This window comes from Myxocyprinus asiaticus, chromosome 36, assembly GCF_019703515.2.
Source record: "Myxocyprinus asiaticus isolate MX2 ecotype Aquarium Trade chromosome 36, UBuf_Myxa_2, whole genome shotgun sequence".
In the NCBI taxonomy this organism is placed as follows: domain Eukaryota; kingdom Metazoa; phylum Chordata; class Actinopteri; order Cypriniformes; family Catostomidae; genus Myxocyprinus; species Myxocyprinus asiaticus.
Window position 1 is genome coordinate 39,034,423 of NC_059379.1, and position 24,861 is coordinate 39,059,283.

Below are 24,861 nucleotides of genomic sequence, written 5' to 3' on the forward strand. Positions count from 1 at the left end.
GTGAACCTCATGCATATTTATCATCAAATATTCAATCAACAAGCTGCCCTGAAAATGTCCTAAAACGCTTGAAAATAGGACTCAAGGGAAGGAGACTGAATAGTGTGTATCTTTACTCTTTTCACCTTTGTTTGTTTGTCTGTACAGGCCCCTAAACGCATTGAAGTGCACTCCATACACACGTACGTTGTGTTGTACAAGTTCCTTCCTCAAGAGAAACACGACCTGGAGCTACAGTGAGTGATCGACTGTGTGTTTATTCAGTGGCCCCAAAAATTAACTAAAAATGTATGAATGTCTTTGCATTAAATAACTTATCAAACCAAGTGGCATTTATTTTATAGAAATACGGCACAAACACTCTTTTCAACCAAAGCATTTTTACAAAATTAAGTTTGTTAGGTTTTTAAACTATAAAACAATAAGACAGAATGTCTATGATGTGGTGAACTCAGTGGCGTGTGGTGAACTTTTGAAATGAAGCAGCAGAGTGTCACCTCTGGGTTCAGGTTTATTTTTTCAGTCCAATGTAAATTCATATTTCAGTTCCATTTGATGTTAACACAGTTTCCAAGTCAAAGGCATTTGGAATACCTACACTTTTAACAAGCAATGTAATATTTAGCAATATAATAAATGTTTGTACAACCAGACCATTCAAAATTTTATAGTTAATAAAGTTAATATTTTGGATTGGATCTTTAATTGATTTATACTAATTGTTGTTCAGATATTATTATTTTAATAGTCACCTTGTTTTTGGATGATTACTCCTAATTTCATTTACTGCTTAGGTCATTTTAAGTTCAGTTTGATTTTAACATGATGTTTGATTCAATAGTGGTGTTGTCCGAGTATGGTATTGTTTAGTCTGTAATTAGTTTACTCTATTAATGTCGATCTGCGAACCTGTTACAAACGTGAGAGGCATTATCGCATTGACAGTATGGCATTGTATTAAGCTAATCATAGTGACATTGGGACATTGCCTCCTCTCACGTGACTTTTCACTTGTATATCGTGACATTTTCTTGCTTTGATATTTTCTTATCTAATACAATGACATTCAGACATTTATAAGAGTGATGCATAGTGCACAGTACAGTATATTGTGTATGCGTTGTTATTGTTGTTTGACTGTGTCTTGTATCTGTGTAGAGTCAGTTTACACTGCACTAGTGAATTCTGATGATGATGCAGTAAGTGAGACTGACATTTTACCCAGTGGATTTAATCCAGCAGGTTTAAATCAGAATCAGTCTGTCCTTTGGAAGTATTTTTTTATGTCAGCAGTAATCAGATGAATCCTGCCAGAGGTTATATAATTAACCCCCTGTTGAACAGACCAACCCAACCAAAGCTTTTAAGGCAACAGTAGCTCCTGTCCTATTATACATTTTATTTTTTTGACTGTAAATTTTAATGTTTTTGCAAAAAAAAAAAAAAAAATTTGAATATTTTTCTCTAGCACCGAACACGCTTCATTTATACCCTGTCCCGCTCTGCACACGTTGCCTCTTTTCCCCGCATATAAGTAGACGTGATTCACTGCGTAAGTTAAAATGGTTCCAGAGCGCCTTTAGACCATATTGTTTTTTCCTTCTAAATTTAGCTTTATTAATCAGCATGTTACGAGCCTTTAATAATAAACAAATAGATTTCTGTTCTAATTTTGTGAAAATTAATCAGATATCATCTCTGGCATGGATGACAAGGAAAGACAATAAAATTACTAGTTGGTAGCCTAGACTTTCTCACTTTAATGCAAATATAATGTAGCATCCCAGCATAACTTTGTTCTTAGTTCTGATTGGCTGTTTACTTTGCAAATGATTAATGGTACTTGCTACTTTTCTCTCACCATCCAGTAGAAGTGTAGTGCTTGTTTTTAGGTGCTCTTTTGAGTTGTGTGTGCTAAGATTGATCTGTGTTGTTACAGACCCAAAAGCTCCTGTGTGTTTAACATGTCTGCCTGTATTCTATCTTGGTGATGCTAATTAAGAAGAGTTTGTTGAACCCCAAAATCTGTGTGGCGTTACACTGGTGTCAGAAGTGGGATGGCAGACCGTGATTTAACACAGATCCTACATGATCTTAACAGCCTCGTTGCAGAGCTGTACCAAGGTTGTCAGCCCAGGGCTCAAGATGACTCTGTTGCTGTCGGGTTGAGAACCCCAGAAGAGGATATTGAGCAACCAGACCAGAGAGAGGTGGCTGGAGCTAGCGCGAGACCTCCAGGGTTCCGGGAAGAAGATGGCTTCCTGTCAGACGAGAGTGAACATGCAGACCTCGACCTTCTAAGAAGACGGCGCGATGGCGGTGAACATGAGTCAAGCCTGAAATACTCCAGCAGCATGTCCGACTGGCCGCACCCAATTCCCTAACACAGGCACTTCAGGAGGCTAAGCACGCGGAGGCTGTCTTCAGCACAGCAGCTGGCCATGGCTCGCCCCTCTCCCCCTGCAAGGGTGCGTTAAGCTGGGTACTCCAGCGAGAATGGCGACGTGGAACCGTGGAGGTCCACCGAGTCGACACAGCGTCTACGCCGATGGAACTTCAACATCCTTCCTTTGGGCCAAGGAGGCGAGACATCTACCGGGAGCCCTGCTATCGTTGTGGTGAGTTGGAATATGTGGCACAGAACTGTGCTCTCCCAGGTCGGGGAGGATGGAAAGAGAGTCATTGCCTACTACAGCCAGACACTTAGCCATCCCGAAAGGAATTACTGGGTAACATGCAGGGAGCTACTTCCGGCCATATTTGTTCTGGACAGGAATTCATTTTGAGGACAGACCATGCTTCGCTGACTTGGCTCCTCAGTTTTAAGGATCCGGAGGGCATGGGAATGCCGATGCTCTTTCCCATCTCCCCTGTAAGGCTGGGGAATGCCGCTACTGTCAGTATCTGGAGGAGTGGACGCTAGCACTGTGGACGGTGGTGGCCTCAGCTAGCCCTGATGCTGAGGAGGACCAACCCACATTTGACCACCAACAACTGTGACAGCACCAGGAGGGGGACCCCGTACTTGTGCAGATTCAGGCTTGGCTGGAGGATGGGCAATGACCGGAGTGGGAGGTAATAGCTCTGTTGGACACCAAGGTTAAAGCCTAACACTCACAATGGGATACTCTGGCTTTGCGGGATGTCTTGGTGTATCGGTGCTGGCAGTCGGCAGTGGATGGAACTTTTCAGTTCCAGTTGTTGGTTCCACAGTCCCTCCTGCCACAAGTACTACACGTGGTGCGTGGCTCGGTGGAGGCGGGTCCTTTTGGCATAACAGAGACCCTGAAATGGTTGCAGACTCATTTCCACTGGGCGGGTTGCCGAAAAGACGTGGAACTGTATGTGCACTCCTTTAAAAAGGGCCATCCCAAAGACCCCATGCCCCCCTGCAGCAGTACTTGGTGGGGGAGTACTGCTATGGAACGCATTTGGGTGGACATACTCGGGCCATTTCCCATCTCAGAGGTCGGGAATTGCTATGTTCTTGTGGCCATGGATTATTTCACAAAGTGGCCGGAGGTGTATGTGATTCCTGATCAAAGTGCCATCACGACAGCAGAGAGGTTGGTCGAGGAGATGTTCTGCCGGTTCGGGGTACCTGAGGAGATCCACTGCAATCAAGGGTAGAACTTCGTGGCGGAGGTGTTCACGGAGGTCTACTTGCAGTTGGGGGTATGAAAACCCGTACCACCTCTCTTCACCCGCAGAGTGATGGCCTAGTGGAGCACTTTAAATCGCAAACCTGGCCACTCAGCTTTCTATCTTTACTAGAAAGAATCATTGTGACTGGGACCAACACCTAGCTTTGATCCTGTGGACATACCGGACAGCGATGCAGGAATCGACTGGATGTACTCCTGCAGCTCTCATGTTTGGGCGTGAGCTACGAATGCCCATGGATTTAATTTTCAGGGCACCTCCAGAGCCAGAAATTCCTGGTGCCTCCAGTATGGATTACCTTCGTCGGCTGTGGGACTGGGTAGTTCATTTTCTGGCTAGAGAGCGACAAGAAGAGGCTGCTGGCAAGCAGAAGCACGCTTATTATGCATAGAACAGCCAAGACTTCAGCACTGGAGCCACAGGCAGCGGTATGGACCTTTTGATACCCATCGAGCCCTGCGCCATCAATGGATGTAATGGGGTTGGTTTCCTATGGGACTACATCACATCGGAAGACTAAATTAATAAGAGCTGTTGGGGACGGCAGCCATTTCAGGTGGGGGCAGTGTAGCGTCCCAGCATAAATGTGTTCTTAGTCCTGATTGGCTGTTCACATTGCTAAGGATTATGGGTACTTGCTATTTTTCTCTCACCATCCAGTAGAAATGTAATGCTTTTTCTTAGGTGCTCTTTTGATTGTGTGTGCTAAGCTTGATCTGTATTATGTTACAGACCCAAAAGCTCCTGTGTGTTTATCATGTCTGCCTGTATTCTATCTTGGTGACGTCAATAAAAGAGATTTTGTTGAACCCCAAAATCTGTGTGGCGTTACAATAAAAGTCCTTTCAGACTTTTACATTTTCTAAATTTTCCCATACAGTATCATTCCTCAGTCACATGAGCTTCTGTGCCCTCATTCTTGGGTATCTGATTGTAAAGAAAATATGAGTACAAATGTGAATGTACAGTATATTGTAATAAATATTGAACGATATGAAAAAGAATATCATGATAATATTCTTGGCCATGTATCATGTATTTCAGGCTCTGGCTCGGACTGCTCTTTTAAAATTTAGGAGTATAATTAGTAAATTACACTCTAGTTTTTGCTATTGCCTCAATGGTAATCAAAATATAATCATGTAATCCATTAAAATTAACTTTACATTTTAAAATGTGTGTAAAAAGATTAATGTAGTCTAATTACAAGTCCCTGTTTTTATGTGATCTGATTATGTACTTGAGGTTAAATGTAATCTGTTACCACACACTGCATTTGTCATTGTCAAGTTTCGTAATTTCAGAACAAATTGTTTTTGCTACATAGTTTCAATAAATGCTATTTTTGGACTGGGGAGGAAGTTTTGAGTTCTAAAGTTGTTTTCAGTATGTTTTCATAGTATAAAGAACTTTTATTTTAAATGAATGGCAACACTTTACAATAAGGTTCCATTTGTTGACAACATTAGTTAACATGAACTTAGAATGAACAATACTTTAACAGCATTTATTAATCGGGCAGTTAATATCAATGTTAATTTCTACATATACTGATACATTTTTAAAATCAAAAGTTGTCTTTGTTAACATTAGTGCAATATGAACTAACATGAACTAACTATATTGCATTTTCCATTGTTCTTACATGATACCTAATGCATTAACTAATGTTAACGAATGGAAAATTATTGTAAAGTGTTACCAAAAGATCAAGGAAAATTAGATTTTTTATGATATGGCCTCAAGTATTTACAGTAGAATATTTTAGAACACAAGTGCCCCATTTACACCTGGTATTACATAAATACTGGTGTAAACAGGGTTAAAAAAAAAATAAAATAAACAATTAGTGATCCACTCAAAAGTACATTCAGAGGTAGTCAGAAACGCATGCCCAACATTGCATTTATAGTGTAAATGCTAACGAGCACCTCCTACTCACCACAGGCCCTGTCCCAAATAACGCCCCTTAGCCCTTGCGGTCCTACTCCAAATCCGGTAAAGCAATTCCACATTGACCATCAGGTAAAAAGTCCACTGTGGAGCTTGTGTCAGTGTGGCCTTGACCAAAGGACGCTTTGAGTGCACATAGCAACTGCAAAGGAGTTACTCGAGAGGACCTTTCTGAAACCTAAAATGACAAATTGTCTTGGTCCTCGCAAATTAGCAAGTGCACATAAAAACATTATGTGACGATTGAAAAGTGAAGCTCCATATTGCAACAAAAAGTTGAGAAACCTTTGCTGCAGTGCACTCTGATTTAGGCAACTGATCATTTCAGAGAGAAAGATCCAGTTTTGCTTTCAGAAATTCGCTGTATTCCTGCTTTCTTTTTAAAAACTGATCCAGCACTTTTCCTACCCTAAAAACGGAACTTACGCATTCCTATCCGTCAAACTCTCCGTCAGAGCTTTCACCAGTGTAAGGACCCTTAATAGTATGTGTAAATGGCAATGTGTCTCTACTGACCACTTGGGAATCGAACACTCAAGATGGTTGATGATGCTAGGTCTAATTATTTTATTTTGTAATTTCCTCTGTATCTCTAACTGTCTCAGGCCAGGTGATCGTGTTCAGGTGACTGATGACTCAAATGAGGATTGGTGGAAGGTGAGTCAAGATTCGCTAACACTAAATGATTCCTCTCACAGACTGACGTGATGATTATATGTTCATGTAGAGAGATTGGACTGTGGCCAGGCTCTGTAGATATTCAGCGAGCTGTGCTGCAGTGTTTGATAAGAGCACAGTCATTTCATGAAACATTCATGAGCTTTCTTCTTCTGTAGAGGCAGCCAGACCTTGAGTGCATGTCATCACATGGTTGAATGAATAAATGAAACATGAAAGACAGAGTCGCATAGACATGCACACACACACACACAATGTAACATAATTCAAGTTAAATCATTTGTATTTGTAGTGCTTTTCACAACACACATCGTTTCAAAGCAGCTTTACAGGAAATCAAGCATTAAAAAAAAAAAAAAAAAAAAAAGAGAAACTGTAATATCTATAATGTCTTACAGTGACAAATAACACATTTTAACAGAGTGTGGCCTTTTTTCAGTTTGAAAAGTCCAGCAGTAATGCACTTACAACAGAGCATTAAAATAGAAAGTATATTCTTATACAGTACATGTGAACATGACCTAACCTTGTCTGCATAAGTTATTTTAAATTTTTCAATCCAGACACGGTTTTGCCAGGTTTGTGGATTTCACGGCCAGTTGAGCTATTTTGTAAATGCAGACGCAAGTTAAAATGATTTTTTTGAATACTTTAAACACTTTAATACTTTTAACATGTGTAATTGGAATAAAATTCCTTGACTTTGTTCACATATGGTATCTGAAAGCACACACAAAAAAAGACAATTTTCTTGACATTTTATTGGTTTTATTTCACTTTGTTACACCTGTTGTGTTCCCGGTCAAAAATGACCGGCCATTGGAAATTAATGGGCAGGGATACAAAGAAAAGGAAAAATTAGTGTTCAGGAGCCTGTCCAACCATCTGATGAGCACATATGTGCATGTGTACTTGCACACAAAGTCCTCAGACAGGTGAACACACTCATACACAAACATACAACACTCTCTCACTCATACACACACATGCACACACCCTTAAGTTTCCTAGGCAAGCTCTGGAAATTTTAATGATTTTTATCAAAGCAGCAAAGGTCCAGAGGCTGCCTGGGAATCCAAAAGGCATGTGGGGGTGCATGGAGTGTGTGGGTGAGTGTGTGTAACCCTAACCTGTGGTGTTCCCGGTCAGAAATGACCGTCCATTAGGAATAAATGGATGAAATTCAGGAGCCTGTCCAACCATTAGGTGAGCACATATGTCTTCGAGCATAAAAACACACCCCCTTTCATTCTTTGACATCCCAGGCAACTTCTGAACCTTTCTTGACTCCATAGGAACAAAAGAACATTGAAAACAATTTTATGGGTCGGTCATTTTGACTCAAGAACACAAGGAGTGGTAGCCAATGAGGAACACAGCACAAGGGTTAAACCGCAATGATGGTGACTCTTAAAACTACAGTATTAAGGGAAATTCTTAATCATTATCTCATTAAAAAATGATGACATAAAATGAATAGAAATTATGTGGAATCTTAAATATTTAAGGCACTAATCAAATAAGCAAATTTGTGACATTAACCGGGTTAAAGGTATAGTTCACCGAAGAATGGTTATTCTCTCATTTACTCACCCTTATGTCATCTCAAACTTGTGTCTTTCTTCTGCGGAATAAAAACAAAAATATTTTAATGGATATATGACGTGTGTTGTAAGTGTTTCAATCTCCAAAAAGGACATAAAGTCAATCAATAAGACTCCAGTGGTTTAATCTGTGTCTTCTGAAGTGATCCAATCAGTTTTGGGTGAGAACAGGCCAAAATATTACTCTTTTTTTTTTTTTTTTTTAACTATAAACCTTGGGATCAACAGTCTCCTTGGAGATCATGATTTCAAGATGATTCAGTTTCAGTCGTGATCGAGACTGCATGATGTACAGTGAAATAGAAGGTATATTTATACTTATCTGCACTGTGTTCCAATTTGGACGGATGTCTAGATTTATAGTGAGTAAAGACTTAATTTTAGGTCTGTTTCTCACCTAAAAGCTATTATATCGCTTCAGAAGACGTTGAATATACCACTCGAATTGACTACTGTTATGGTATCTTTATGTGCTTTTTGGAACTTGAAATTTTTGGACCCCATTGACTTTGACATTGTATGGACAAAAATACTTCATCCTTCAAAATATCTTCATTTGTGCTCTGCAGAGAAAAGTCATACAAGTTTGGGACAGCATGTGAGTGAGTAAATGAGAGAATAATCATTTTTGGGTTAACCATTTCCTTTTAAAATGGTGAAATTTTTAGAGAGTATTAAACTGCCTTACAAAGGCAAAGCACAGTAACTACTAGGGGTGTAAATATTTGCATTGACAACAATTCATTTCGATTACGATTCTCTACCTAACAATTACAATGCATTGTGAAGTCCATAATTTGTTCACAATTCGATTCAATCTAAATTCGATTATTTTTCAACTATTCATAATTATTTTCAAAAATATGCAGAAAACAGATTCAAAGTTGTTACTGAACGTTCTTAATTTAGAAAGCACTGACATGTACCAGACTTGAACACTATGTTACAGATGCATTCAGGACTAAGGAGGTTGGCAAATGTGTGGCTGCATAAAAAATAATAATAATAATAATAATAATTCTAATGTTACATGCATTATATCTGATATCAGTTATGGATCTCTGCGTCTGTTGTGAGAAGGCTCGTGTAATCTGAGACAGTATCTGTATCACATTGGGTATTAATATTGTAATGATAATCAATTCTTAAATTCTGTAAACAATGCAACAGAATTTCATCTATGCATTTTTATACACCTAGTAACTACAGCTACACTGAAACTGAGAAAGATGGCTCCAGATTGACTTGGTTTAAAGTTTAGAATTTTCTGGAATTTTCACACTTTCTTTTCACGGAATATGCACATAGATGAGCCAAACCCATCTGCCACAGGACAGATCATAGTCCAAGAGATCCGATTATGGTCATAACTCTGTTTTGACCAAATGTGTGGTCACTGTGTTTTGCCTTTGTAGAGCAGTACAGTAAAGAGAAAAGTGTACAATAATAAATAGGATTTAACAGACAGTCGAACCCTGAGCCAGAAGTTCAGGCCACTCAAACAAACAAAGCAATTTTTTTGAACGCACCAAAATGTCACGGTGTTCATGTAGCATTTTACCATCCAAATATTGCACACTTTACCTTTCAGCACAGAAATAGTGCCAGTATGCATGAGAAGATCAGTGGTGCTGCTTTCATCCTTTTATTTTTTTCATGAGTGGCTGTTATGTTGCTCAGTCCCTTTAATTTTGAAGCCCTGGAGAAACACGGCTGAGGTTTTCAGATGGGTGTTGCTATGGTGACTGACTTGCAAATGTGCTCGTGTGTGTTGTAGGGTAAATGTCGTGATAAAGTCGGCTTTTTCCCAGCTAACTTTGTGCAAAGAGTCCGTCCTGGAGAGAGGGTGTGGCGGGTGACTCAGGGTTACCATGGCAACAAAGACAAAGGACAGATGACTGTTAAAGGGTTCCAGGTGACAAATTGACAAATTAACACACACACACACACACACACACACACACACACACACACACACACAAAATAGCTCTCTACCTAAGCAGCATTTTAAGGCATCAAAACACGCTCGATGCAAATTATCTTCAAAAAGATTGAAAGCAACATACGATACCTTGTTTTGGCCAAAATATAAGGCAGCATCGCATATGTCCTTCTCAAAGAAAGTGATCATTTGTAAATAGCTACATTGATTATAAAAGCTAAATGATTATAAATGTACATTGAAAATAATACATTTCATTCAATACTCAAAAGTATCCATAAAAATAGCTCCATCTCATTACTGCAAAATGTACTGTTTTACCAAATATTTGTGTGCTATGTATTTTTATGCTAATTAGAGTATCACGTCAATAACTTAGCAACATGCTAACTTCAAATTCTATTCGAATTGCTGTCTATGTAGAGTGTTTCAAATCAGAAACGTATATTTCAATTCACATGCTGCTTTGGAAGATACGGTAGCAGCCTAAGAAATACGTACCAGGAACTGTCCCAAACTACAACCATAGGACAGGAAAAGGAAAGGAAAACCAGGGTCATAACACAACAAATGTCATTTGCTAGAGCAATAGCACTAGCAACACCAAGATCATGGGTTCGATTCTCAGGGAATACACAAACTGATCAAATGTATCACTTTGGATAAAAACGTCTGCCAAATGCATAAATGCAAATACACAGGATTAAATAATATTTTCACTTTTCTTGTATAATGTGACCTACATATGAAATCAACCTGGGACATAAAAGTGCCCAAAGTTGATGGATTACATATATGTTATGCTTTCTCTCTCAAACAGATCTGTGTTGGTAAAGGAGAAGAGACGGATGGCTTCCTGAAATTGAGCAGTGGTAAGAAGCGTGGTCTGGTGCCCACAAGATTTCTGGAGGAGATATGAGGCCTGTTTCTCCACATCCTGAACAGGAAACATGAGAGAATATATGGAATGATTCTGCTTCACCTCTCCACGTGTACCGCACGGCAGCGACTGATCGAGCATGCATCCTCGCACACACACGTTTTACCTGTGGAGCACCAGATACTGTCGGACAGAAGCAGAACCTGCGGTGAGACTTGCAGGAGATCAGCAGAGAAACAGAAGTTCATGCAACTTTGCATGGCCTGCATTCTGACCTCTGAACTCTCACAGACGCAAACAAGAGGAAAGCGTGAACCCGATATGGACCAATAGTGATGTAATTCCTGTGCGAGATAGATAGATAGATAGATCAATCGATCCCTTTGTGGTAACACTGAGAATGCAACGTGTATTTGTGTTTTCACATGAATTGTGTTCTGACCAGTGTTGGTCAAGTTACTCAAATTACTTTCCCTAACATTACTTTAGGGAAATTTTAATCAGATTACTTTACCGATTACTTTGTGGCAGGGACATAGCAAACAATTCTGGGGCCCCTGACTCTATATTACTCTGGACCTCTTTTATATATATATTTATAAAAAAATAAAAATAAAAAAAAAACATTTAAAAATGTTCTGTGGCCCCCCCGGACCTGTGGGCCCCTAGAATCATTACCACTTTTCACCCTAAAAGCTACACTGCTTTGTGGCAAAAATAAACGCATTACTTTATTATATTACACATTATTATTTGTTTTTCTGCTCAACAAATTAAAAATAATGTCTGAATTATGTCTATACACGCCTTTTAGCTGTCACAGAAATGCAAACAGACATGCAGAAACATAATTCATGTTTTAAATGTATTCTACGTAAATCATTGTATTTAAAATTTGTAACCCAAGTAATGTACTTAAAAGTAATTAACTTATTAGAATTTTCAGTAACTACAACCTGATTACAAGAATTTTAAATGTAATGCATTACACTGTTTTGACTAAAAAGTAATTAGATTACAGTAACAAATTACTTTAATCAGTTTACACCAAACACTGGTTCTGACACATTTTGGAATGCAATGGCGCATGAAAACGAGCTTGCGTAGCGTAGGTATTTGCTTTGGGATCTTTTTCATTTGAGCAAGAGAATTACCGACATGCCAGTCAAAGCCGGTGGGTGTAATCAGCACTACTTTGAGGTTTTCTTATTGGCTCAGAATGTCAGCAGTCCAAAGTCGAGAGTGCGAAACGTGCAAAGTTTGATAAAGAGTGAAGAAGAAACAGAGACAGAAGCTGTCATGGTCAAAGTTTTGGTTAGCAACTTCATCTGCAAGAGTCAACAAGAATTCTTTGATTGTACCATGCCCAGCCATAGCTTCGTTGTGAGAAAAGCACGACTAAACTAACCAGAAGGTCCAAAGAAATCCATTTTAAAAGGTGACACCTACTGTCGTTCAGTGACGTGCCAATAACCATAACCCTGACAACGAAAAAACATAAAGCTCATGCATAAAAGAAAAATTAACCCTTAAAAGAAAATGGACGCAAAAGAGTGCTAAAATTAAATACAAGGGACATTTATTTAATGATTTATTAAATTAATATTTGTATTTTTTTACAATTTTATTATGTATTTAATGATGTATTTTAATATTTATTTAGTGATTTAATTGAGTAATTTGGCCCTCCATAGTTTTTGGCCATAGAGTCACTGTATGAACTGTTTGGTTGCAAGAAGTGTTCTACAGAATTGAAAAACAACAAAACAGAAAAGCATGCACTATTTTGATAATTAAAAAACTTGTGTAGACTATTGTTACTTTATACTACAATGAAGCAATGCAAAAAAATAATCTTAGTCTTCCTTTTCATTTTCTCACTTGATTATTCTCACTTTCTCGCACACACTTCTCTATCTTTTCTCTGTCTAATAGAATCAGCACAGTAAGGCGCTTGTCTAGTTGTGTTCTTTGCAGTGATGGGTGCCGAGTGAGATGACACTTTTTAGGAGGCTGTTTTGTATGTAGTTGACGTCCCTTCTCAACACACCACACAGCACAAAGCAGATGCCTTATGTCCAGAGTAAGAGATATAGTTGAACTTTATATGCACTGCAATGAGAAACCTCAAACATACATAGCAAATAGGTAGCAATCATTGAAATGATAGTTTTTAACTAATAGTTATTCTGTGCTTCATGTGCATGCATTTGTAATTAAATTGTGTACGTATGTCCATTATTTTGTGTGAATTGTCAATTATATTCCTATTTATATAAGCAGTTAAATCTGCTTTGAACTAGCAATAATGATTTGATGTTTTTCTTTAGATCATAATCTCAGTTTGACTCAGTGAAATAATTAGATAATTGAGATATAAATCCATATCACTGTGGCTTCGGTGGTATTTATTTATTTGTTGATTTTATTCTATTATTTATTGTTCAATCACGAAATAAGCTCTGCCAGTGCACCATGTCACATATAATCTGGGGAATTGTAAAAAATAAAAAGTTTTAAATGTACAGTTCATGTATGATGTGCTACAGCACAAAAGAAAAACAAAACTTCTAAATGTTTTGTTGGGTTGGTACAGAAGTACTATCATAAGATTAAATATGCATTGACTTGATTTGTCACTGATATGCCAGTGTCAATTCTCATGTCCCTAATTATTATGTCTTATTATCAAATTGAGAGCTGCTGTAGCTGCTGTAATTTCTTATGGTTTAGTCATGGGATATATTGGAGCATGGTTAGGTTTAAACCTTTAAACAAATATAAATCAAGCACTGGCAACCACAAAAATATTTCTGTATGCATGAAAAATGATCAAATCTTCTGATCACACTTTAATAAAAAAGTCAATGAAATGATATTGATGTTGTGTCTTCACTACCAATTGACTGTTGTCGAGAAGTATGTTCAGTTATTCGTGATTAGCGTTGCTCTGGGTCCTTCCCTGTCCGATGGCAAGATGAAACTTTAGAACAAAATACGGTTTCCTGGGAAACTTTGGTGCATGCAACATTAAGAAACACAATTGCAGCAGCGCAGTAACACCATGTTACAGACTGACAGTACAACATAAGGGACAAAAAGCAATAGACAAGTGGTGCAAAACATATAAATACAAGTGGTGCAAATATAACAATAGATAGTGTATATAACCTCCTGAGGCCGACCTCCTGCGTGACAGCTGTGTGCATTTTCCATTTCTCTTATTGATTTGTAACTAGTAGCACCTTATAAGCAAAAAAAAATAAAAAAAATAAATACAATTCTAGAGCAAATAGTTTTCCTAAAAACTGATGTCCTCATATGTGGACAGCGGGACTAAGTTGTGAAATTAAGTAATACCAAGCTATATAAAGTCAGATTTGTTTCATCAAATTGTTTATGTTTCCAGGAGTTGTTGGGTATTCATGTTTTTGAGACGTTATAGACATTACAGCTGATTTTCTATAAAGCTGAATAAATAATTCTGATTAAAAGTAATAGCCAGCATCAGCCAATCACTGCCAACCATAAAATTATACATTATAAAATTCTGAATCTATGAACTGATTATCATTGTCCCATATCTGCCAAACATGTTGAGTGGTCTAAACATCATCTGCAGCCTGAAACTGAACTTTTGGTCAATTTTTTAGCAGTGAACGCATTTAGATATAAAAGCTATATGATGCTCCCTTGCTCCCTATTTAGTGAATGACTTAACCTCCAGTGTGCTGTCTGCCTGCACTGGTCTCAGAACAGTTCGAAATGCATCTTATTTTCATCTTAACTCCATATAAAGCCTGTGAAAGCAACATGTGGCATGGGGGGGTGTGGTCATATGTCTGTCTGCGGGAGAGGGAAAGCGGTAAGGCGGAGCGACAGTGAGAGAGAGAGAGAGAGAAAAAAAACCTTCGCCGGTTCACCCTCTGGTGGACGACAGCCGCTCCTTCCCAGGAGGACCGGAGCCAGTCCTCCGGCCCCTGGAGGATGGAACGCCCCTCCATGTTTTGCCGGCCGGTAGGGAACTCCTCCGCCCCTGGCAGCGGCTCCAGGCGGCCGGCAGCGAGCCCTTTTGTGGAATATTGGAGTCTCTTTCCCTCTTAGCAAGAAAACTCTCAAAGTCCAGGTGTTCCAGATATCAAAGATTAGACTTTATTGAACAAAGCCGAGATGCCAGTTGATCACCTAGCATCTGTCGTCTCATACAAAGCTTACTTGTTTACTTCTGTTATCACACATTACCTCATAGGCACCCCTCTCTTTGCCATTTTAACCAATAAGCATGCGTTTCCATTATCTTTGTTCGTCCCTGTTATCTCACAGACTCTCTGGCACTTAACACTTATTTTTAAAAAGAACTTTAAAATTAATTTATTATGAAAGTATACATTCTAAGTAAACAGAACATAATCTAATAAGATAACTTGGCTATTGGCTGTGCCGTTCAATGCTTTGAAGAGTACTTTTCTCTCATGGCTGTGTGAGAGATTTCTTTCAGTGAGGTCACGAAGACCTTTCAGTCTCTCTTTGTTTTCCTGGATTAAAATAATGCTCAAACAATTCTATACAAGTATATAAAAATATACTATAATATATAAAAATATACTATAGCCCCTCCTCCCCTCGCAGACGGCGGCCATTCCTCCGCATCCAGGCAGCCGGCAGCAACTCCTCCGTCCCCCGGCAGATGGCCGCGGCTGCTACATTGGTGCCAAAGCCCATGAAGGAGGAGGGATGCGCAGTCATGGAGTCCTCACCACTGCCATCCACACAAAGGAGCAGCCGCGGCCATCTGCCGGGGGATGGAGGAGCTGCTGCCAGCCGCCATCCGTGAGGGGAGGAGGGGCTTGCTGCCAGCCGCCTGGAGCGGTGGAGCCGCTGCCAGGGGCGGAGTTCCCTACCCGCCGCCAAAATGCGGAGGGGCGTTCCATCCGCCAGGGGTCGGAGTACTGGCTCCAGTGATCGAGGACCAGGCGACGGCATGTCTGGGAACCTGACATTTTTCTCTCTCTCTCCTCTCACTGTCTTGCCCTTTCCCTCTCTTTTTTGTATTTTGTTTTTTTACCCTCCCCTCGTCCCCCTCTCCAGCCCTAGAGAGGTGGGGAAAAGCCTGCCGGCAGGCGGGGCCAGAAAGGAGAGGCTGCTACATTGGTGCCGAAGCCCAGAAAGGAGGAGGGATGCGCTGTCGTGTAGTCCTCGCCACTACCATCCATCCAAAGGGGGATGGAGGAGTTGCTGCCAGCCGCCTGGACACGGAGGAATGGCCACTGTCCATGAGGGGAGGAGGGGCTCGCTGCCGGCCACCTGGAGTAGTGGAGCCGCTGCCAGGGGCAGAGGAGTTCCCTGCCGGCCCGAGTTCCTACCTATAAATTACATATTTGATTTTATAGCAAAATGTTCACTTTGAAATTTGCCTTATTTTTATGCCACCATGCTTTTATTTCAAAAGGTTCAAAAAGTAACAATGCGTGATATGACACCCATAGTTTGACTTAGCAGCATCTAATCTAATAATATTCATTTCCTGCTCCGTGCGTGTTGCTTCTCTCCCTCGCGATATACACTACCGGTCAATAGTTTTGAAACACTTTTTATTATAATTTTCTTATAATTGTCTTTGCGTTTGTTTTTGAGTTGTCACAGTATGCAATAGACTGGCATGTCTTAAGGTCAATATTAGGTCAAAAATGGCAAAAAAGAAACAGCTTTCTCTAGAAACTCGTCATTGTTTTGAGGAATGAAGGCTATACGGTGCTTGAAATTGCCCAAAAACTGAAGATTTCATACAAAGGTGTACACTACAGTCTTCAAAGTCAAAGAACAACTGGCTCTAACAAGAACAAAAAGAGATGTGGAAAGCCAGATGTACAACTAAACAAGAGGATAATTACACCAGACTCTCTAGTTTGAGAAATAGATGCCTCACATGTCCTCAGCTGACAGCTTCATTGAATTCTACCCGCTCAACACCAGTTTCATGTACAACAGTAAAGAGAAGACTCAGTGGTGCAGGCCTTATGGGAAGAATTGCAAAGTAAAAGCCACTTTTGAAACCAAAAAACAAAAAGAAAAGGCTAGAGTGGGCAAAGAATTACAGACATTGGATACATTGATTGTTACAGACAACAGATAATTGGAAAAGAGTGTTATGGATCTTAACCCCATTGAGCTATTGTGGGATCAGTTAGACTGTAAGGTGGGTGAGAAGTGCCCAACAAGACAGTCACATCTATGGCAAGTGCTACAGGAAGTGTGGGGTGAAATGTCACCTGAGTATCTGGACAAACTGACAGCTAGAATGTCAAGGATCTACAAAGCTGTCATTGCTGCAAGTGGAGGATTTTTTGATGAGAACACTTTGAAGAAGTTTAAGAAGTTCTGAACATTTCTTTCAAATTGTAATAGTCATTTTTCACATTATTAAATGTCCTGACTATACATTGTGATCAGTTGAATGCCACTTTGGTGAATAAAAGTACCAGTTTTTCCATAAGAGCAAAATCTGTACATTATTCCAAACTTTTGGCCGCCAGTGTGTGTATATAAATAAAAAAATGGTAAATTAACATTTACATTACATATACGCACACACAACTAAAATGGCACAATTAAATTACAATAAAGAAATCAATAAAGAAAATGACCGAATACTAGATTGCTGCTTGTGCTATTACACCTAATCCCTAATTTAAAATGTAACCCTCACCTCCTAGTTTTCATTGATGCAAAATGATCAATGACTTTGTCGTATCTGCTCAGCAATCACATGGCTGATACTTATTTTCTTAAAACCACTGAGTCGACCCTATGTCATGGTGTACCTATATTGTTGATCATGGTTATTTTATGTTAGTTCAAAATGTAAGAATGCATTATGAACATCCATAATCATAACCATCTCTAGCTGCGGTCACCAATAGTCCGGACCCCGGCATGGTTCCATCCGGACCGCGAGATGGAGCAACAGTTGTCATTATCTTAACGTTCCTACGGTTTTAGTGAACAGTGCATAAAAACAGTGGAGTCATACACACCACAAGCACTCGGGGGCGATCAGAGCTATATAATTTTCTCAAGCGCCGAATACGCTTCATTTCCTGCTCCGTGCGTGTTACTTCTCTCCCTCGCGATATACACTACCGGTCAAAAGTTTTGAAACACTTTATAATTTTTTTTTTTTTTCCCCACATTTAAAGAATAATAGTAAAGTCAGCAAAACTATGGAATAACAAATGGAACAATGGGAATTATGTTGTGACTTAACAAAATCCAAAATAAATCAAAACTGTGTTATATTTTAGCATCTTCAAAGTAGTCACCCTTTGCCTAGAATTTGCAGACATGTACTCTTGACATTTTCTCAACCAACTTCTTGAGGTATCACCCTGGGATGCTTTTTAAACAGTATTGAAGGAGTTCCCATCTATGTTGGGCACTTATTGGCTGCTTTTCTTTATTATGTGGTCCAAGTCATCCATTTCAAAAACTCTTAAATTTGTTTTATAATGAACTATGGTGGCACAATTATATTTTCATCTACAAAACTCATTTCAAACATTTAAGCATATGCCTTCAGATCAAAAGATTCTTAAGATCATGAGAAACATTTCAGTCAAGTGTTTCAAAACATTTGACCGGTAGTGTACTCAAGACGTCGCATAAAGCCCAAGTAGGCTTTTTGATGTCATCTGATTTTTAGTTATAATTAATAGAAATTATTAGTTACCCTGGCTAGTAGAGTTCTCTGCTTCTGAAGAGAACATTCCCATTATTTCATAGTCAGCCCATTTCTATTTAAGCAAACAGTATTTTTCACCAATTCCATTTTTTTTTTTTTTTTTTTTGGTTTTTAATATCCAAAAGAACAGCATAAAATATAGAACAAGTGGAACTTCCCCACCCCAACATATATAATTAAGGTAGATTAACAGTAAAGAAATATGAATAGGAATAAAGCATAGGAAAAAAAAATAATTAAATCAGTTAGTCACAGTATCTATTATTGTTTTAAAAAAAAAAAAAAAGCAAAAAAAAATCATTTCAGGGTCATCATTATTTAACATTGCACATGATCTATTTGTTAACATTGTATAAAGGGGGTTCAAATCTTATTAAATACAGCAGCTTTCCCTCGGATTGTAATGACACCAAAGCGGGAGTTGTGATGAACCCAAATGCAGGAGTTTATTTAAAAGGAAACTCATGAGAAACAGGTAAGTTGTGTATACAGGAAAAAAAAAAAAAAAAAACCCACACAGGATATGAGTAAAGTCTTTGATAATAGACCTAAGTCAAACACTGGGCAGTGGTAGTAGGCACGGATCCAGAACCACGGCACTTGCCGAAAACAGAGAACTTAAGCCTCAAGCTGGCATAAAAGAAGAGTTACTGCTTTCAACAGGGAGGTTGGTATGAAATTACAAGGCTCGAGGGTCACACAATGTAAACAGTCATTTATCCAACATAGACACAGCAGGGTGAAGTGTAACCAGGAAGTAACACTCGGACAAGGAGTCGTTCATAAATGTCAATATGTAGGAATCACTCAGGCTTCATGTTATTCGTTAATCTTGTAAGAGCAAGCAGTTCATCAACACATGAGTGGGGCGAATACTAGTAAAGCTGGCATGCCATACACTCGGTATATACAAAGTCGCTTAACTTGAGACACTGAACAGGGTGTCGAAGCACAGGTAGGCAAATTGCAGAAACATTGAAGGCACATTGTCAGAGCCAAAGGAGAGTCCATGATGCCTACAATAAGGCTAGATGCTGACTGAGGGTGAGAGTGCGGCTTAAGTGTGTGTCCAAATGAGGTGAAGATGAGCTGCAGGTGTGAGTGTTTAAAAGGCAGGTGAGTGAAAGCCAGTGACTGACGGTGAGGAAGAGCTCGGTGCCGTCATGACACTGATTATATATGTCAGTTTTTCCAGAGCAAGATTACAAGACATTTCTTTGATCCATTGAGAGAAGGAGGGTCTCTGGGTATTTTTGCATGTCAAAGCAATAACCCGTTTAGCCTGTATTAAACTAAAATCTATAAGCTTACATTTGCTTGCACGTATAACAAGATTCACAGGGTAAATATGCAACAAGCACAGCTTAGCTTCCAATGGAATTCTCTTTTCAGTTAGTTCACAGATCATCACATCAAGAATCTCTTTCCAGAACACCTGTAACTCTCTGCATTCCCACATGCAATGAAAAAGTGTGCCAGCCTCCTGATTACATTTTATGCAATTGTCTGGAATGCTGTGATTGAACCTGTGCAGCTTAACTGGGGTAATATAAATTCTACGAAGCCATTTATATAGTAGTAGTCTGCATCTAGAATTGATGGATTGAGTTTGAGCCAGAAGGCAGGATTTCTCCCACTCTTCTCTAGAGATTTCCACCTGGAGATCCCTCTGCCATGCTGAGAGGTATGATAAAGAGTTTTCCTTTGATCCTACCAGTAGTGTTTTATAAACCAAGGAAATAGTTCCCCTGCCACTCATGTGGTTTAAGGTGGTTTGTTCTAGGGTAGAGAGTGAGGGTTCCAAATAGGTTTTTATCTGAGAATGTACATAACTAATTGTTGAAAGGTCATCAGAGTGCCTCCTTCCTCCTCCTTTTTAATTTAATCCTTTTAGCGTCCAATTTTTAAACCCAATATAATTCCTCCCGGGTACAAAACTTCTATTTCCCCAGATTGGTGAAAAAGCTGAAACTGATTTTGTCTCATCCAAAAATGAGTGGGCTTCATGCCAGACTAGCAAGGTGTTTCTGAGGAAGGGATTGGACTTTTTAAGTATTTTAACTTGTGATGAATATATATAAAAGAGTAATGGAAGCATTAATCCATCCTTTTCAATATCGGTCCCGGCTGGATGGTCTGTTGTGGAAAAATAAAACACGGCTGTACGAAGCTGTGCTGCCAAATAGTATAATTTCATATTTGGCAATTGGAGCCCACCTCGATCATATGGTAAGTAAAGAAGGGATAAACGTAGCCGAGGACACTTATTATTCCAAATAAACCTAGTGAAGGCCTTCTTGAAAGTGGAGAAGAAAACAGCTGGCAATGGGAGAGGAATAGATTGAAAAAGATACAGAAATTGAGGTAAAACTGACATTTTTATAATATTTATGCATCCTATTAGGGAAATGGGCATTGTGCTCCATTTGTCCAGAGATTCTATAGTGCCCTTCAGAAAATGGATCATAGTTAGAGGAGACTATATCCTTTATTGCTGGTTTCATTTTAATCCCTAAATATGTAAAGCACTCGGATGTATTGGCAAATTGTGGATAGCTTAAGGGGGCTTTTCTCTCCTGACTATTTAGTAGTAGTAAAACACTCTTGCTGTTGTTGACTTTGTAGCCAGAGAACTCCCCAAATCTTCCCAGAAGATTGACTAGTGGAATGGAGTTTTTCAAATTTGTTAGAAATAAAACAATGTCAACCGCAAACAACGATATACGATGATCCCTCTCCCCTATCCTTATACCCTTTCTGTCTGTACTCTTCTGAATTGTCATGGCTAGGAGTTCAATAGCAAATACAAATAATAAAGGAGACATTGGGCGCCCCTGCCGAGTAAAACCCTCTACCCAATTTGAATGATTTTGAGACCAGATTATTTGTTTTAACTTGAGCCAGTGATTAATTGCACAGTAATTGTAGCCATTGTAAATATCTATCTCCTAATCCAAACCTCCGAAGTATCTCAAACAAGTACCACCATTCAATCCTGTCGAATGCCTTTTCGGCATCCAAGGACAGAACTGCATGGTCCTTAGCATTGTACTTTATATGTAATATGTTTAAAACTCTACGAGTGTTAAGCCTGCCTACCAAGAATAAATTCATTCTGATAATTTATGATAATGTGTGGTATATGTATTTCGATCCTCCTAGCTAGAGCTTTGCAGAGTATTTTTGTATCACAGGACATTAAGGAAATAGGTCGATAAGATGCTCCATCTGTGGATGATTTGCCTGGTTTTAGCACAAGGGTGATTAAAGCTAATCTTAAAGATGAGGGCAGCTTACTTGTTTCATATAATTCATTAAACATTTCTAGAAGGTGATGCAGCAGTTTCCTAGAGAAGTTTTATAAATTTCTACAGGTAAGTCATCTGGCCCAGGATCTTTTCCACTAGTCATACTTTGTAGCGCCTCTTCTTCAATAACCAACCCATTTTCCAGATTTAATTTAGCATCTTCAACTGGGGAAATTCAAGTTCCTCTAAAAACCTGTTTTGGTTTTCCGAAGTGTCCAAACACTCTGAGTTGTACAAGTTTTCATAGTACAGGTGCATCTCAATAAATTAGAATGTCGTGGAAAAGTTCATTTATTTCAGTAATTCAACTCAAATTGTGAAACTCGTGTATTAAATAAATTCAATGCACACAGACTGAAGTAGTTTAAGTCTTTGGTTCTTTTAATTGTGATGATTTTGGCTCACATTTAACAAAAACCCACCAATTCACTATCTCAAAAAATTTGAATATGGTGACATGCCAATCAGCTAATCAACTCAAAACACCTGCAAAGGTTTCCTGAGCCTTCAAAATGGTCTCTCAGTTTGGTTCACTAGGCTACACAATCATGGGGAAGACTGCTGATCTGACAGTTGTCCAGAAGACAATCATTGACACCATTCACAAGGAGGGTAAGCCACAAACATTCATTGCCAAAGAAGCTGGCTGTTCACAGAGTGCTGTATCCAAGCATGTTAACAGAAAGTTGAGTGGAAGGAAAAAGTGTGGCAGAAAAAGATGCACAACCAACCGAGAGAATCGCAGCCTTATGAGGATTGTAAAGCAAAATCGATTCAAGAATTTGGGTGAACTTCACAAGGAATGGACTGAGGTTGGGGTCAATTCATCAGGAGCAAGGAATTTGGCTACAGTTGTCATATTCCTCTTGTTAAGCCACTCCTGAACCACAGACAACGTCAGAGGCGTCTTACCTGGGCTAAGGAGAAGAAGAACTGGACTGTTGCCCAGTGGTCCAAAGTCCTCTTTTCAGATGAGAGCAAGTTTTGTATTTCATTTGGAAACCAAGGTCCTAGAATCTGGAGGAAGGATGGAGAAGCTCATAGCCCAAGTTGCTTGAAGTCCAGTGTTAAGTTTCCACAGTCTGTGATGATTTGGGGTGCAATGTCATCTGCTGGTTTTGGTCCATTTTGTTTTTTGAAAACCAAAGTCACTGCACCCGTTTACCAAGAAATTTTGGAGCACTTCATGCTTCCTTCTGCTGACCAGCTTTTTAAAGATGCTGATTTCATTTTCCAGCAGGATTTGGCACCTGCCCACACTGCCAAAAGCACCAAAAGTTGGTTAAATGACCATGGTGTTGGTGTGCTTGACTGGCCAGCAAACTCACCAGAACTGAACCCCATAGAGAATCTATGGGGTATGTCAAGAGGAAAATGAGAAACAAGAGACCAAAAAATGCAGATGAGCTGAAGGCCACTGTCAAAGAAACCTGGGCTTCCATACCACCTCGGCAGTGCCACAAACTGATCACCTCCATGCCACGCCAAATTGAGGCAGTAATTAAAGCAAAAGGAGCCCCTACCAAGTATTGAGTACATATACAGTAAATTAACATACTTTCCAGAAGGCCAACAATTCACTAAAAAATTTTTTTTTATTGGTCTTATGATGTATTCTAATTTTGAGATAGTGAATTGGTGGGTTTTTGTTAAATGTGAGCCAAAATCATCACAATTAAAAGAACCAAAGACTTAAACTACTTCAGTCTGTGTGCATTGAATTTATTTAATACACGAGTTTCACAATTTGAGTTGAATTATTGAAATAAATGAACTTTTCCATGACATTCTAATTTATTGAGATGCACCTGTATATGTGAAAGGTATTGTTAATTTCCACTGGGTCGACCAAGGTTTGCCCATCGTACAGTACCTTGGTCATAGTATGATTGGTTTAACCACATCAAATTTGTGGCTATTTTGTTGCTAGTTAACTCGTTATACTGGGCCTTCAATAACATTAGTTCTTTTTGTTTCACAGAATCGTCACTAACAAAGAATTGCTGCTCCAGGTCTTTAATTTGCTGATCAAGATTTCCCAGCTGCTTATAGTATTCTTTGGATTTATATCTTGTGTAACTCATTATTTCACCCCTTATATAGGCTTTAAAGGCTTCCCATTTCACTGAAGTGCTTGTTTGGTCCATGTTAATTAGAAAATACTCATCTATTTTCTTATCTATAAAGTCTACAAAGTCCGAGTTTTGGAGCCATCCTGCTTGAAATCGAAATCTAAATGGAGAAGGATTCAGATTGCTTATCTGCACTGTAAATGTTAATGGGGCATGATCAGACAGTAGAATGCTGTCATACCAGCATCTTCTGACTTTGGACAACAAACTTTTAGAGATTAGAAAATTAATCCTAGAGTAGGTTTTATTGGTTCTCGAGAAACGTGAGTACTCTCTTTTATCAGAGTTGGGGAGTAACGGAATACATGTAATCAGAATATGTATTTAAAATACAAAATATAAGTAACTGTATTCCACTACAGTTATAATTTAAATCATTGTTAATTAGAATACAGTTACATTCAAAAAGTATTTAGATTACTGAAGAGATTACTTTGCATTTTATTGTCATTTGTTTCATTTAATATTTAGTCCTTTCAGATGGAAAAATGTATACATATAAATGATGTGATCCAAAGTGCATTTGAACAGCGGTGAAACACTTTCTTATGATGTGTTACATTCATACGAGCAGACAGAGAAGCAAGTTTGAAGTAAGTTTGGAGCACAAGAAATAGAAATAAACCTTGTGTAAATTGTCAGCTTTACGCTAAGCTAAAATGCTATTTCTAGCCATTTTACATGCACATGTTACCAGGCACGATCATATTTTTTATCAAGAAAATTCACGTTGGATCATAATTTCTATTTTTCTAATAAGACCTTTGATATTAGGGCAAAAATCGTATTCTTGATAATAATTTTTGTATTGTTTTCCTGTAAAACATCTAAAAATCCTTAAAACAAGACCAATTCTATTGATCTTGTTTTAGAAACAACACTGCATAAGATATTTATGTTTTTCAGAGAATGTATGTAAAATACATATGTATTTTTTCTTACTGTACTGGCAGAGTTTTTATA

General features: G+C 38.8%; 1 protein-coding gene across 1 annotated transcript in view; it reads left to right on the forward strand.

Annotated features, from left to right (window-relative positions):
* The window catches only part of LOC127427125 (SH3 and cysteine-rich domain-containing protein 2-like), an 83,105-nt gene extending 69,528 nt beyond the window's left edge, over positions 1–13,577 (forward strand). The window contains exons 8-11 of the mRNA XM_051674521.1: positions 148–236; positions 6,222–6,273; positions 9,676–9,813; positions 10,661–13,577. Of these exons, the coding sequence (XP_051530481.1) occupies positions 148–236; positions 6,222–6,273; positions 9,676–9,813; positions 10,661–10,759 (378 nt within the window). The 3' untranslated portion in view covers positions 10,760–13,577. The remainder of the gene's footprint in view (positions 1–147; positions 237–6,221; positions 6,274–9,675; positions 9,814–10,660) is intronic.
* Positions 13,578–24,861: the final 11,284 nt, after the last annotated feature.